A 15,832-nucleotide genomic window follows, 5' to 3' on the forward strand; every position below is an offset into this window, starting at 1 on the left:
CTTCAGACTTCAATATTTTATTTGTGAGAGTCTGTTTCTTTTTTGAGATACTAGCCGTTCCATTTTTATGAAAAGTGACTTTGTAGTTAGGTTTGTATCCAGACCTGGCACTTTCTATTATTGAATTTTTCTCTTCATCTGTAAGTTCTTTGACAGGTTTTGACAATGGTTCTGAACTTTTTGTTTGTGGGGTGAGATCCACGGTTTCAACTTCTTCGGTCATTTCATCTCAGTAAAAAATTTTAGTTTGGTTTGTTTTCAACTGGTTGTTGTTGTTTTTTAAGTCGGTCTAAAACTTCCTGAGGTATAGGAAGAACTTGACAAACACGTGGTGGTGTAACTGCTGGAAGCCGACAAATCCATCTTGAGCCCATTTGTCTCAATGCTGTATTGTTCATTTCATCTCAGTAAAAAAATTTACATTCCCCACGTTTGAGGCGGTTGCGGTTGGTTGTTGTTTACCCACTGTTGTGCATGGTTATATCCTCTGTTAAAGAATCTTTCACCTTGGTCCATATAGTGCCCTGCTTGGTTATAGTAGTCATTTGCTTTGTTATAGTAGTTTCCTGCTTGTCTTCCTACATTGTCCATCCATCCTTGAACTTTTCCTCTTGTTTCAGGATTTGGAATAAGATTTGCTGCATCTCGTGCTACATCCCAACCTTTCTGTACAGTTTGTATAATAGGCTGTGCTTTCTCTTTCAGTATACCTAATGTACTCAAAATCTTCCTTCCAATTCCAAATGCACCTCTGGCTAGTGTTCCCACTGCGGGCAAAAATCTGGATGCAACTCCTGCTAATGCGCCAAATAAACCCATTTCTTATGGGTTAAAAAATGACGAATCCAAACAAGGACCCCTATGTTTCTAAGGCAACAAAGAAAGCACTCATGATAAAAATCTTTAGTTCAACACCAAATGCTTGGTTTATGGATATCTTGGAAAACATTCCGAGGTATAGAGAAGATGGACCACCATACTGGCTAATATTTGTTGGTCAAAACACAAGATACTGTGAAGCCATACCATTACAGTCCAAAAATATTTTAGATGTGAAAACTGCTTTGACAATATTCGTTGACAAATACCATCCAACAAAACTGACATCTGACTGTGAAAGTTCTTTCAAATCAGACGATATTAAAAAACTATCTGCGTTCAAAAAATGTAAACCAATATTTCATTGTCGACCAAAACCATTCTGCTCTTGGTGTCATTGACAGTTGTATAAAAATCTTAAGAGACTTAAACCAACCACAAGGTGGTGAAGCAAATGAAATGTCATATGACGACAAATACAGACATTTCTCCATGGCAAAGATGAGACAAGTTTTAAATATTACAATACCCGTAAACAAAAAGGTTTGGGAAACCACTCCCCGAAGAATGAAAACAACCCCGACTTAGAGAAAGACTAATATTTAATAGTTTAGTCAAAGAGACAAACAAGAAAGAATGCCAGGCTTCAAACTTAAGAAAGGCGACAAAAAAAAAATAGAAATACCTAAACGCGACCCATATGAAAATACTATTGACTATGACAACAATGGGAACTCGACAGGTACTCACATTCGTGTTCGTAAAAATAGAAGAAAGTATACAAGAGAATATTATGAATTTAGGCAAACATGGCAAAATGTACACACGCAAGCAGAAGATAAAATACTATTGTCAGACCTCGTTTTCAAACTTGTCAAAGTTCAAGGTGGTATACTTTCAAAGACAGTTCCTAACAAATATAAGACAACTCCTGACGAATATGCTAAAGAAGTTGAAAATGACGACTAAGCAATTCTATACCATGCGTAAACTGTCATGTAGGTGGCATGTAGTCTTACTCTGTCCCGTTGTTTGCGTATACCCTGAAACGCGATGTGTATGGTTTCCTTCTCCCTGTGTGCTACCCAGAAACAATTTATAGCAAACTGAACGTCGTCTTAACTCATATCCTTTACCTTTTTTCATTGCTGACCAATCCCAAATCTATGCTTATGCCAACCTGCTTGAGATGTACTTAAATCTATGTAGTGACTGTGGCAGGTAAATTTGCACCTGAAATCGTTTTACTTCCACCTGTTTCCTTTGAAGAGTTTGCAATACAAAAACCTGTCGACTATTTGAGTCCAAGTTCCAAAACCAAGTACTACTTTCTGGTTTGGTAGAGTTCATTGACGTGTAATAGGAACTATAGGATATGTTTGAAGTATTTCAATCTTTAATGTTTGAAGCTCTGTTTTGTCAGCTTTTTATCATATAAATCTTGAGCAGTGAATTTAACTTTGTTTTCATCCTCCATGACATAGACATTTCTACATTTAATGTCTTTATCCGATGTTATTCATCCTCCGATGTTAAACCTTGTGGAAAGTTAGGAGGTTTCCAATTTAATACATCCCCACCAGTGTCCATCAGGTTCTTCAACCGTTCCTGCAATATTTTCTATACCAACAGTTGCGAAGAAATCGTGTGTATGTCCAACGTCACTTTTCTTGTTTAAGGTTCTTGTAAGTTTGTAATATTTGCAATGGTATGTGTATAGAGTCTTTTTAGAATATTCTTTGTCAGCTCTTGTCACTTCACTTGACATTTTATTGTCAACATATGTTTTATCCGCTTTGTCATCTAACATTTCTTTGAAGTTCATCTACGTCATAGATGTTATGTGTATGATGTTTTTGTGGGTATGTTCTATCTGTCCATGCGAGAATATAGTCTCTTGTTGCATCTACATACGCTTTGTCAGCTTTGTTGTCAATATCTGCCTTCAAAAGAAGTTCATCTATAGGTTTCTCGTTTAAAGTTCTTTTTGTTGGATTTATACAAACAGTATGGTTCTTACTGTCTTGAAACAGAAACTCGTCTGTCAATGGGTTTAATGTCAGTTTTAAGTTTCCTTCTTTCAATGACTCAGATATCTTAGAATAGTTTGAAAAGTTTGTTGTGTTCTTATTTAGAGCTTGCAAAATGAGTTGTCGGTTGTGTTGTATTTCTCTCATAGACGCTGTTTCTTTCGACATTTTTATTCTAGATAAAATATGCTCTTTCAATAGAAAAAGAAAATTCAAGAGTTGCTACAACTAAACCATTAGATGAACTTTTTACGAATGTAGGTCAAAAGTTTGAGACAGAGACCGTAAAGCATGAAGGCTATCGTTTTGACTACCCATTGAGATGGTTAAGAGACCCATCCGTCACAAAAGCTGTTGGCTTTCGTAGAATGAAGTTCATTTCAGAAGCCATACATGGTTTCCCATTTACGGTCGCTTTTGAAATTCGATACTATAACAAAGAGAAACGTACGTATGAGAAATTTGAACAGGGAAAACTTTTACAAGTGGAATTTGCTTGTAAACTTAGAAACAACTCTTCAAGCTTTTCAAGAAAAATAAACGATATCTATCTCGAATATGCAAAACAGTTACAAACATTGACGAAGGAGGTACCATCTCGATATTGTTTATGACAGGAAAAATGCAACTGTTAAAATCATAGAATAGAAGACCTTGGAGAAGACGTTTATATTCTACAAAATATAAAACTTGGCATGGTATAGATTTTTGAGGATGTTAAATCAGCCTGCAGAATATCCAGTACACCCGAACTTTTATGAAGTCGAAAACCCTAATGGAACATATGAAATGTTTTCGACTCAGATGCTATTATAGTCATGCTTCATTTTCTGGTGCACAAAACTCTTTTTTATGCTTGGCAAATGACTTTTACGAAAAACCTACAAAGCTATACGAACCACCAAGTGGAAGTATTTCAGACTTTCAAGTATGGTTTACTACAGAGGAAGAAAGAGAATAATTCCATTATACCACGCGTTTTACTTAGAACTTAGTTTCATATACAACTACTATCGAACGGTAAAAATATAATTTTAATACGGTTGAGGTGTTGGATTTGGTTGCCAACTAGACTGTGGTGCAGGTTCAGGCTGTTGTATAACAGGAGCTTGTTCTTCTGGTTCAGGATCTTTAGGTATAATACCAACGAACTGACCTACTCTTTTGCCAATATTTTTGACTCCGTTCCATACTCCCCTTCCTACGGTTTTTATTCCATTCCATATACTTCCAACATTTCGAAAGAAGTTTCCAATACTACTGAAGAAACCCATTTTACTATATGTAAAAATCTAATGTCCGCCTAGTCTCTTACGTTTCCTTCTGAGTTCCATAGCATTCTTTAACTGGAGCTCATACATTCTATTTCTCCTCTGGTAGAAAACATACTCTGGGTCAACTCCTGTGTTCGCGTCATCTGCATAGAGTTGTTTATATCCCACTTCGGGTTTGTATAAAACTCTTTCCATCTCATATTTGCATACCATGGTGGTAAGCCTAACGCAGCGTCATTTGACATGGCAGTTTGCATTTGTACATCTGTTGGCACTTGACCATAGTTTGCCATTGCAGTTTGTATTCTAACTTCATTTGGAATATTCTCTGGGTTTGGTTGTCCAGGTTGCTGTGCATTCGCTAAGTTCTGTGCGTCCATTTAATATTAGATAAAAATATCTCTTACGAGTACATATGCTGAACATTTGCTGGTATTGGTTCATCTTCATATTCTCTATATCTTTCTGCCACGTCAAATAAGTAAATGACACAATGGAAAAAACCTAAAACAAGTAGTCCTATTTCAAACCACATTTACTTACCAATAAAATTTCTTTAGTTAGTATCCCTAAGTCGTGTACAGCGGCACTGCGCGCCTCCGTACACCACTTAGCGGTTTTGACACTTTACGAAACCAGTAACGTATATTTTACAACACAACCATAACACCAACTTAACCTTAAATATTTACAAAACTATCTGACACATAAACGACTTCACTAATGATTTCACTAACGACTTCACTAACGACTTCACTACCGTCCTCACTAAATAAAAAATAACCTTATTTTTATTTTTTTTAAATTTTTTATTTCATTACAAAGACATGTCCGACTACATTTACTATGACTCTTTCCCAGAACGTTTCCGTGAACTATTCAAAACTCAAGTAAAACTGAGAAACATGCATTTTAACAAAGACAGACCCATTGACGATGAAAGAAACCCTGAATATATTACAATCCCTTATGACGCAAAGTTCATTGCATACATTCCTTATGGTCGCAGAGGAACGAAAACTATTTCAACAAAGAATAAAAATTATTTCTGGAGCGATGAAGAAAATTGCCTTATCTACATAAATGCATACTTAAATAAAGCTACATATTGTACAAAAGAAGGTTGGACTGGATTTGAGCTCTACATATACGACGACGATGGAAACAGACGCTGTGTATACCCATACGATAATATGTACCATTGTTTTCATCAAGCATTAAACGAATACATAGTCAGTAAGGGTCTCATTCCTGTTGAGTAGATATGTTATATTTTTGTTTTGTCATTTATATAAAAATAAACTTAAAAATTAATGATATCACCACCCTCACACGTATGAAAACATAGCACAAAAATAAATTTAGGTGAAGTGGTGAGATTTCACCTCTTTTTTCACCTCTTTTTTCACCTTGAATTCATTGCTTTATAACTCTCTTCCTTGGTTTCTTTTTAGTTGCTTTCTTCACATCTGTCTCCAACTTGACTGTCTTTCTTCTTCGACCGTAATGATACCAGTTACTTCCACCAGTCAATGGGTCAAATGGTCTTTCGTAAGGATTTCCATACATTCCATAGGGACCATACGGAAGAACTACTGGTGGAGGAAGAGTTCCATCGAATCTATTTAAATGCATTGTTTCACCTTTCATCTGGTCATTAAAGTCTTTTGCGTGTTTTGCAAACTCATCGTCCTTTCCTAAAGCATTTTCTGACTCAGTCGCAACCAAATTGGATGCTTTATTTATGAGCCCTATTTTATTTAATCTTAACTTCTTTGCAACCCAGCCTCCAATCTTCCTTTATTTGCATCTAATGTCTTCGAAACCTTCCTCCACTCATTTTATTTACTGCGTCATAAGCTCCAAGTGCTTTTGCTCCAAATGCTAATGCTTTTGTTCCCATTGCGCCTAAAGCTGCCCAAGCTACCATTTACACCATATTAAAATCATCTCTCTTCAATATTATCTCATAAAAGTTCTCGTTACTGGAGAAAGTCAATGAAACATAAACATTCTCACGGGCTTCGCCTCACCGCTTTGCGGTCATCTAACTTCTTTCTTATCTCATCTATTCGCAATAAAATGTCTGAACAATTGCTAACATCTTCTACAACAGTTATTTCATCATGAATGACCTTCAAGAACAAGCTCATTTAATATGCAATTAAAATCATCTCAATAATGAGTCCATCCTTTCCATCTTTAGGTAGCACAACATCTTTCATTGAAGAAGGTTCGACAAGTCTTATGTTAAACTTACTGACAAAGTTTGTTATACTATAATGCTTCGGTGGCGAATACATGTAGTTTGAAAGACATAATATAGATTCTTCAGCAAATTCACTTATACTGGATTTTATAACAATGTTCTCACGAGACCAAATACCACCAATTGACAATCTTGTAAGCAATCCTGCTGAACCTTCTACTGTAAACGTCGATGGTAACATTCCACGAAGGTCATCTATTGACATCGTTGAGTCACTGAATTTAAATATTTTCTTAAAGCAATCGTCATTATCTAACCATGCAATAGCTTTGAAGTTTTCATTCGAATATACATCTGCTTCATTAAATGTAAAACCTGACTTCTTTGCAGAGATGACTTTAAAATCTATTGAGTTTGTTTCAAAATTATATGCTATGGTAACTTCTGAAGGTAATGGATGCCCTTCCGCAGTCAGTTGTTCTCTCACTACCGTTTGAAGCTTTGTGTTAAAAACTTTCATGTCATCTCCTGTGTCTAGGTTCACATACACAGCAAGGAAAACTATCTTGCTTCTTTGTTTCATCATTATACCTCAAAACATTAAAGTTCTTCAATAATATTGTCCTTCCTGCTGGAATACTTCGAACCTGTCTGATTTCAATAGCTTTCTCACCTCCTACATACTCTACCCAGTGTCTTGGATATTCATAAGTATACTGACTTTCTTGAATTTTGGTTGGTTTCATCATAACGTGTTCATAGTATATCTTTATACTCTTGTCAGTTAGACTCGGTGCTATGTTCTGAATATTTCTGACTTGCATTTTTAATGGAGATAAAATGAAGCATTTAATACATGACGTAGATGAAGACATGAATGAAACTACAGACAAACTTAACTCTTCTCTCATTCTTCCTTTCAGCAAAGATTATGATTCTGTTCAAATGGTGTGTATTTCTATTGTGGAAAGATGGGTTCAGGTAAGACATTTAACCTCATTCGTCATATACTCATAACAGAGCGTTTAGGAAAGACTTTCTATTATGACCAAATCATTATATCAGCAACTTCAGACTCTATGGACTCAACAGCGAAAACATTTATGTCAAAAGTTCAAGCCTCTGTCGTTAAAGTTCCAGACAGTGAACTCATTGAATTTCTTCAACGTTACGTTCGACGTAAGAGGAAATATTATGCCATCGTTGAATTTATACAGTCAGGAATGCAAAAGACTTCAGGAGATGGAAAGAATTATTGACAAACACCACTTACGTCAATACTCAGGAGTTTACGATATGAAACGACTTACAAACTACATTCTGTCAAAACTTTCAAAATACCCCTTCAAAAAGTATCCTTCAAATACTCTGCTCGTTTGCGACGACTTCGCCGGAAAAGGTTTAGTGTCAAAGCCTGACTCACCATTAGCTAACATCATTACTAAAGTCAGACATTACCACTTAACTGTAGCAATACTTATGCAAACATGGCGTTTTCTTGCTTTAAACATAAAACGTCTCATAACTGACTTCGTTATCTTTCAAGGTTTCTCACGTTATGATATTGAACTCATTTGGAAACAGTCAGGTATAACATTACCTTTTGAAGAAATTTGGGAAGCATATAAGTCTCTCATCTCTCCTCGTTCATACCTTGAGATTCATATCATGACTAATACCATTAAAGTCAAAAATATTCCATGGGAACGACCAACATTGTTTTAAAGTTTAACCTTCAATTGACTGATGGTAAACAAATTCCATGCATCTCTGTCGCCATTTCTGTTAATATTTTTGCTGTCATTCATATCATCCACTTCCCATCCGTTAGCTTTTGAGGATATGCGTTAGAATAGCTGTTCTTAAATGAAGGCTTTTCACCTTTGAGAGCATAAACTCTATAACTTTCTGCATACTTTATGTTTGAACCTCCTGAGCCATCATTGACATAAATTTTTATAGGCTTCCACCCTTTGTTCATGTTCCTGCTTCTTCCCTTAGCTCTTTTGTTCAGTAGTTCTACATCTTTATACACAGCACCTGTCTCAGTGAATTCAACAATATTTTCATTCGTTAGCTTTACATTCAAACCCTTGTCGAGTATATTGTTCATTTCATACATATAAAAGGTTTTTATTCTATATGAAATGAGAAGCAAATCCATCTTAGCTGGTGCCGTTAATGTTCCAATTGAACCAACATCAAATGTTGACTCACGAACGACAAACAATATTGTCATAAAGAACTATAGTTCAGAGTGTTTGAAAGAAAAAGAACCAGAACTGAAATCCGTGAATTTAAACTCAGCTTCAAACGCTAACGCTACATCAGATGTTAAGTTAGAGTATCCACCACTGGACCAAATTCTTTCAAGAGAAGCCAACGACAACCCTTACACAAATGTTCAAACAAATCCTTCAGATAACGTAGACCATTACCTTCTTCAGTTATACCAAACAATTTTACTCAAAGACGATAAGAAGCTTTTGACAAATCTTATAAGCAAGAACCAAATAATTCTAACAAAGGAGGACCTTGAAAATGTTATATCACGAATAACAGGGAAACAATGTGTCATTGACTATCTCGACCCTGAAATCGAATGCTGTGGTCAAACGCCACCATTCATGAAAATAGGTAACATCCGCATCATTGAAACACCAGGAACTACAGGAGTTGAGTTTAAGTATAAATATTCGAACGAGTATACAAAACTTTCAACAGAATATAAGCTTTGTTTGAAATATGTTTTAGTAAATTAAAGCAATTTGTAATATCTATCCAAAACTTCTTCAACAGTATCGAACTCATCTTCATAATGCAAACCTAATCTTATTGACTTGGTGCAGTTTTCACTAACACAATATAGCGCTTTGCGCTCGGCGCCTTTGACGCCTTTTTCTGTTCTCTTGACTGACATAACTAACTCATTTGTTTCATCAAACAGCAATAACCAAAGTTCATGACCTAATACATAACATTCATACTTTATATTTTTAGCTCTGAGTTCTCTTGTAAGCTGTTGCATTTAATATTTTCTAAAAAGTCAACTTCAACAGTCATTCGCACTGGTGCCTTCAGTTCTACAGGCTCTCCTTGAAAGTCAACAAGTCTGAATTGCATGTCTTTCAAATTATGAGGACTAATGCGAACCCATTTACCTAAATGAGTTACTATGACAGGAACGTTTGGAATGAACATTGAATTGACTGCATAACAGAAGGATTTATATTCTACTGAACCTTTACTATTAACTCCTGAAATACCTGTGACATTAGCTATTTTTGACTCAACGTATAAACAATTACCATAACATACGTATGGAACAGATTTCATCTCAATCGTTTTGTCAACACTTTTCAAAGGACATGTCATATGGTATGCTCCCAGAAGCAATTGAACTCTATGACTCATTCGTGTTATCTTAAACTCCTTCGCATAACTGAACTTCAAAACTCCTGCAATAAGTTTAACATTCATTAAGTTTTCTTCGTTCTCCTTGTTTATTGTAGTATTTATGAGCGCATTTAACACTCCAGCTAATGTTTCCATCTTATATTCTACATTATTGTGAAATCTTATTTCGTGCTTCTTTCCATCTATTTCAAGCTCCATGAAATCTGTTTCATCTGTTATAACGAATGAAGCGATAGTATTGAAGTCAACAACTCTGAAAGCAAGCGCTTCATTCTGAAGACCTAAGTTTGTTTGTAGCTTTACTGTCCCGTATTCGTTTGGGTCTGTACTTTGCAAATAGAACAACATTTTATTCTCATTAAAATATGAGTATTGCTGCATATGCGTATGAAGCTGACAGAGCTAAACGTTTATATTTTGGTCAATACTCTCTCACACTTACTGACAAATATATTGTTATTTCTGATGGAAATACCGAGAAATACATAACATGGAAGGACTATGAAAAGTTTGACCCTATTTTAACTCCATGCACTATGCCATTCATTGTAAATGGTGAAGTTGTCATGAAGAACGACACAACTGTTTATAGGTCTGTATATGAAGCGTTAGAATATATGTTGAATTATAATCCCGAAAGATTTGACCCAAGCACTACGTCATGTACAATGCCTTTTATTAAGGATGGTGAAATCGTAAGAGTTCCGAATTCAACGGTTTACACAGCTGTTCAAAACAGTTTACAAAACATTTTAGCGAATATCTTTAATTCAGAAACTACAGAAATAAAATTACCATATATAACAGATGCTAAAGAAATTAAATCAAAAACGACAACATTATTTACGTCACTTAATGATTTAATGACTTATATCATTAATATTCCTGCACCAACTACAGCATTTGATCCAAACTCGACGGTTTGCAGTGTACCTTTCATAAAGTCGCAAACGGACTCTTTGAGTCCTGAAGGTCTTTCAGACCGAAGCGACCAGGGCGAAGCCCATGACAGTTCATTAATTGTTTTAAGGGATTCAACAGTTAATGAATCATTAAAGGCGTCATTAATGAAAATCATTGATTTTAATTCATTCACGAATACATATAATTCATTCATTAATGTTTCATATGCTTCTAAAGAAGGTGAGCCAAAAACTATCGATAAAGCGGTGTATGAAATAAAAGCATCAACGACGAAATTGAATTCGTTAACTTTTGACGGTGATAGTTTCGTTAATGACATAACATCGGGGAAAACAATTTTAACGAAAGAATATTTAAAATCTCATGTTAGTGAGTTCGTTGAAATTGAAAAAGAAGGTGGAATTAAGTTCGATCCACTGAATTTCATTTTCAGCTTAGCGAATGCGGGTGTTAGTTTCGCTGAATGGACAACTATACAGAGTGAAATAAATGCAATATGGACGTTTTTGGGGTCAAAAGCGGGAATGGGTGAGCTTGTAAATGCTGCAAGAACATTAGGTGAAACAGGAAATTTTGTAGATGGTTTTAAAAGACTTGTTTCAAATGTTTTAACAAACACAAAGAAATTATTTAGATATACCATACATAACGGACGGATTTTCGAACAGGTAGCAACAAACCCTCCGGTTATGGCTGCGTTGATGATGGTTAGAGATATAAAACCACGTAACGACGGGAACGAAGAACATGAACAACAGAGCCCAACGGGCTCAGAGCCACATAGTGGCGAGGATACTGGTCGGGTTATTCAAGACATTAAAAACGTGTATCCTGAAGTTATTGATTTATTTAGAGGAGTTAATGATTCAATTTCAAAACATTCTATAACCCTCGATGAAGAGAATAAATTAACAGATTATATATTCGTCATTATTGCAGAATTAATGAAGAGAATAAATGAAAAAGGAATTGGTGATATCATTAATGTCAGCGATGTAATGATGAAAAGAAATTTTGACTCATTATTTACAAAACCGAAAACAGAATATAGTCTTTATGACGTAATTACCGAATTAATGAAAAAGATTAATGATAATAAGAGTTCTGGCGGAAGAGTTGAATTAGAAGTGAATGATGTTAATGAGAAATTAGCCGAAAAAGCAGATAAAAACCACGTTCATTATATAACTTCAGACGAACAGATTATAACGGACTACCATGGATATTTAACACGAAGTGATGAAGCGAAGACAAAAAATGTTAATGAAAGAAGATATAAATACATTCGTGCTAAAGGTTATGACATAAGCTGTACTGTACAGTATGACACAGGTAAAGCACCAGAAGCATTTAGTTATAACGATGAAATTTATGCCTCTACTTTCTCTGTTAATGGTGTATTAGTTGAACCAAGATTTATGTTAAGAGTTAAGGCAAAAATAACGTTTGAAGATGCTATTAAAAGTAAAGCTGACAAAGTTGAACTTGACGCAACGAACAAAGTTTTGAAATCTCATAAACACAACATCTCCGATATAAATGAACTTCAAACTTCTTTAGACAGTAAAGCTGACAAGAACCATACACATAAATCCTTCACTACTGTTAGAGCAGACGACATAATATTGAACTTTGACCTTGGTTCAAGTGCACCATTAGAAAATCCAAGTACAAGCGTAAAAGATACTCTTAACAGTTTAGATAACAGTTGCAGGAACATTGAAAGTCATGCCAGAAACTTTGAAGCACATGAACTACCAGCAATGTTAGATAAGAAAGCAGACAAGAACCATACACATAAATCCTTCACAACTGTTGCTATAGAAAGTATTGAAGGAACGGTTGAAGAAACTGGTGGGGAGGGCGGAGCCCGCCGCACGCGGCTGCATTATATTGTAAACCTCCTAACTTTCCACAAGGTTTAACATCGGATGACGACATAACGACGATGAGAAACATTAGATGTAAAGATGTTTATGTCATGAAGGATGAACATAATATTAAATTCACTGCTCAAGATTTATATGACAAGAAAGCAGACAAGAACCATACACATAAATCCTTCACTACTGTTAGAGCAGACGACATAATATTGAACTTTGACCTTGGTTCAAGTGCACCTTTAGAGAATCCGAGTACAAGCGTAAAAGATACTCTTAACAATTTAGATAAGAGTTGCAGGAATACCGAAGATCATGCCAGAAACTTGAAGCATATGAACTACCAGCAATGTTAGACAAGAAAGCAGATAAAACTTATGTGGATGCAGAACTAACAAAGAAATTTTCGAAACCAGATACAATGACATTTACAACAGAAATTATAAATGGTGAACCAGCAACTCCATTTGAATTTGTTAGAGGTCTTCAACCAGATACTTTTGAATTTTTCTTGGATAATTCTATTGAACTAACATTACATTATAAAAGTGGAACAAATGCAACATTTCATCCGGGAGATACATTCCAAATGGTATTTAATGACATAAGTTCTTTAGAATATGTTTATAGAGTTATGAGCATATATGATTTAATATATCCTATAGGAGCTGTTTATACGTCTATGAATCCAATAAATCCAAACACTTTATTTGGTGGTAGATGGTATGAAATAGTTGACAGTTTTCCATTCTACACTAATACGCAGTCAATGAAGATGGGAGGTTCAAAGAAAATAGGTATTGAAAACCTTCCTTCACATATGCATAGGTTCAGTGGAAGAACATCTGTGGAAGGAAACCATTCACATTCAATAACAAAAAGAGGTTATACAAATCTTGCAGCGGGTTCGGATAGACAGGGAATGCATAGATATGATATCACAACTGACCCCAAAGATGTTAGCACAGGTATTTTCTGTGGAACTGCAGGAAATCATACACATGTTGTAGCTGGTATTACAGACCCAGCAGGTAATGGAAAAGATTATATGCCTCCTTATATAACAATGCACGCTTGGATACGAGTTGGTTAAAATCTTTAACTTTACATAAATGAGCTTGAAAGAAGTATTCGAACAACATCCATGGAGGTCATTTAAGAAGTTCAATGAAGCTGCAAAGAGTTCGGGATTTACTAACAGAGCTGAAGTGAAAAGGTTCTTTGACAAAAATGTTGTACATCAAACAAAAATAAATCCTTACGACTACTTTTTACCAATTTACTCCAACACTCCTGACGCATACCAATTTGACACTCTCATTCAAAGCAGAAAAGGAGGACATAAACCATTCCTCATCTTCATAAATGTTAACACTCGTAAAGCATATGCGTATATAATGAGAAATAAAGGAACTCATGAAGTGTTAAGAGTTTTACAAAAGTTTGTAGCAGAACATAGCCCAAGTATTTTAACATCAGACCAAGACGGTGCATACCTCAGCAACGAAATCACAGAATTTCTCATTAAGCATAACATAACTCACTACACTACTGAAGACCATAACCATAACATACTCGGTATCATTAACCGCTTCATAAGGACTCTCAGAGATTTAAATCAAGAGCGAGACTTTACCGAAGAAACAATGAAACATTTTCTCGAAGTATATAATTCCTCAACACATTCTACAACAGGACATACACCAAATTCAATGACACAACAACAAGAAGAAAAGTATATACAAAAGAAACGAAGCCAAACACAAAATATCAGAAATTCAACACAATTTACTCTCATTCCTGGTACAAAAGTTCGTGTAGTTCTTGACGACAAACCATTGACAAAGAAACGTTTAAGGTTAAGTCGAAATTATTATATCGTAGACTCTACGCAAGGTAATGGATATCTTATAAAAGCTGCTGACGACTCCATAGCATTTTACCCTCGACATAAATTAGTCGAAAGTAGTAATGGCAAACTTGCTGAAACCATTGACGAAGCAAAGCGAGGAGTGGTTATTGAAATACTTGACTATAACACAAACGATGACACTTATAAAGTAAGATATGAAGGAGGCGTTGAAGATGTTATACCATCTAAGAACTTGAGAGAATCTAAACCAACTCATCTGGGACCATTAGAGCGGGAGTACTGGAAAGATAAAAACATGCCAGAAAGAATAAGAAAATTCTTCTAAACTTTTTCGTTGGATGTAAATCAGACAAAAATATAATTTAGGTGAAGAGGTGAGATTTCACCTGTTTTCTCACCTCTTTTTTCACCTCTTGAACTTTTTATAACATTCGGTCATAACTTCATCAATTTCATTTAAATCACGATTTAAAAACTCATTGACTTCATCTTCAACCGTGTCATCTTGTAATAAGAATATTTTCTTTAGTTTCATGTCAACATCCCGAACAGCACAAAGGATAAAATCATATTCATTTCTTCCGTTAAACATACTTTTTCTTTCTCGTTCATCGTTAAATAAATTATTGAAAATATAAACAGCGGTGTAAAAGTTATGTACTGTGTTAAATGTTGAAGCTTCACCTATTTTAGATTTTAGGATTCTTTTAGTAAGTAAATTGTTATCGTTCTTTCTCTTTTCCTTATCGTTCATGTCGAATCTGTCGAACCACATATCCTGTATTTCATCGAATTTACGAACTATAGAATCCGTCATTTCCCTGGTTAATGAGGGGTAATCATTATTAATTTTTTCATATAATTTGTCCATATGATTTTCATCGACGTTTCCGGAAAGCATTTAATTAAAGCAAAAATATATTATAGGTGAAGAGGTGAGATGTCACCCGTTTTCTCACCTGTTTTCTCACCCCAGTTTTTCACAAGCGTTTTACATGAATTGTACGATGTATATTTGAAATCCTAAACAATTTCGTAGCTTCTATTTCTTCTGTCAGTATGTCAAAAGTTTTAACAATGCCGAAAGTTTCTTTATATTTCTTCTTGACGTCAGATAGAAGGAAATCGTCAGCAGTTGGATAGTTTTTGTTCAGAAATGCTAACATGTCCATTTTATTTTCTGCTGGCTTTTCTGCTTCTTTCTTTAAGTCTGCATAGTCGTTTCGCATTCTTTCTATCTCTTTGACGGAGTAGTTATATTTCCTAATTGCTGCTTTACATTTAGAACATTGCGGATTCATTTTTGCGTTATATTCTGAAACCTTACCTGCTAAAACAACTAAGGCGTCAATGGTTTTCTTTAACTCAAAAGCAGTTGGTCTTATCTGTTCGTTCCATATTTTACC

The 15,832-nt window shown here is 35.1% G+C and overlaps 6 protein-coding genes and 3 pseudogenes across 9 annotated transcripts, besides 3 other annotated features; 4 read left to right on the forward strand and 5 right to left on the reverse strand.

Moving 5' to 3' along the window:
* Nucleotides 1-2,897: part of a mobile genetic element that runs on past the window's edge.
* On the reverse strand, nucleotides 243-398 carry TVAGG3_0226280 (uncharacterized protein; the record flags this gene model as incomplete). Its single annotated transcript, XM_001315384.2, has 1 exon — nucleotides 243-398. The coding sequence occupies one exon, from the start codon at nucleotides 396-398 to the stop codon at nucleotides 243-245; it is 156 nt and encodes a 51-aa protein (XP_001315419.2).
* Nucleotides 418-819, reverse strand: TVAGG3_0226290 (uncharacterized protein; the record flags this gene model as incomplete). Its single annotated transcript, XM_051227173.1, has 1 exon — nucleotides 418-819. One exon carries the CDS (start codon nucleotides 817-819, stop codon nucleotides 418-420), a length of 402 nt encoding a protein of 133 aa, XP_051112159.1.
* Nucleotides 2,898-4,141: 1,244 nt separating the features above from the next.
* TVAGG3_0226300 lies at nucleotides 4,142-4,503 on the reverse strand (annotated as a pseudogene). The gene has a single exon. A coding segment is annotated over exon 1 (362 nt).
* A 178-nt stretch (nucleotides 4,504-4,681) lies between these two features.
* Nucleotides 4,682-4,950: a terminal%2Cinverted (terminal inverted repeat of Maverick-1B/2 transposon ID:TVAGG3_0226310).
* Nucleotides 4,682-15,832: part of a mobile genetic element that runs on past the window's edge.
* TVAGG3_0226320 (uncharacterized protein) lies at nucleotides 4,951-5,385 on the forward strand (the record flags this gene model as incomplete). Its single annotated transcript, XM_051227174.1, has 1 exon — nucleotides 4,951-5,385. One exon carries the CDS (start codon nucleotides 4,951-4,953, stop codon nucleotides 5,383-5,385), a length of 435 nt encoding a protein of 144 aa, XP_051112160.1.
* On the reverse strand, nucleotides 5,540-5,692 carry TVAGG3_0226330 (protein of unknown function, DUF4107 family; the record flags this gene model as incomplete). Its single annotated transcript, XM_051227175.1, has 1 exon — nucleotides 5,540-5,692. One exon carries the CDS (start codon nucleotides 5,690-5,692, stop codon nucleotides 5,540-5,542), a length of 153 nt encoding a protein of 50 aa, XP_051112161.1.
* On the reverse strand, nucleotides 6,326-7,207 carry TVAGG3_0226340 (annotated as a pseudogene). The gene has a single exon. A coding segment is annotated over exon 1 (882 nt).
* Nucleotides 11,363-12,456, forward strand: TVAGG3_0226350 (keratin-associated protein family; the record flags this gene model as incomplete). Its single annotated transcript, XM_051227176.1, has 1 exon — nucleotides 11,363-12,456. A coding segment is annotated over one exon (1,094 nt), but the record flags the coding sequence as incomplete, so codon positions are not given.
* Nucleotides 12,655-13,530, forward strand: TVAGG3_0226360 (annotated as a pseudogene). Its single transcript has one exon. A coding segment is annotated over exon 1 (876 nt).
* Nucleotides 13,768-14,751, forward strand: TVAGG3_0226370 (integrase core domain containing protein family; the record flags this gene model as incomplete). Its single annotated transcript, XM_051227177.1, has 1 exon — nucleotides 13,768-14,751. A coding segment is annotated over one exon (984 nt), but the record flags the coding sequence as incomplete, so codon positions are not given.

The sequence above is a fragment of the Trichomonas vaginalis genome, chromosome IV, assembly GCF_026262505.1.
Source record: "Trichomonas vaginalis G3 chromosome IV, whole genome shotgun sequence".
In the NCBI taxonomy this organism is placed as follows: domain Eukaryota; phylum Parabasalia; order Trichomonadida; family Trichomonadidae; genus Trichomonas; species Trichomonas vaginalis.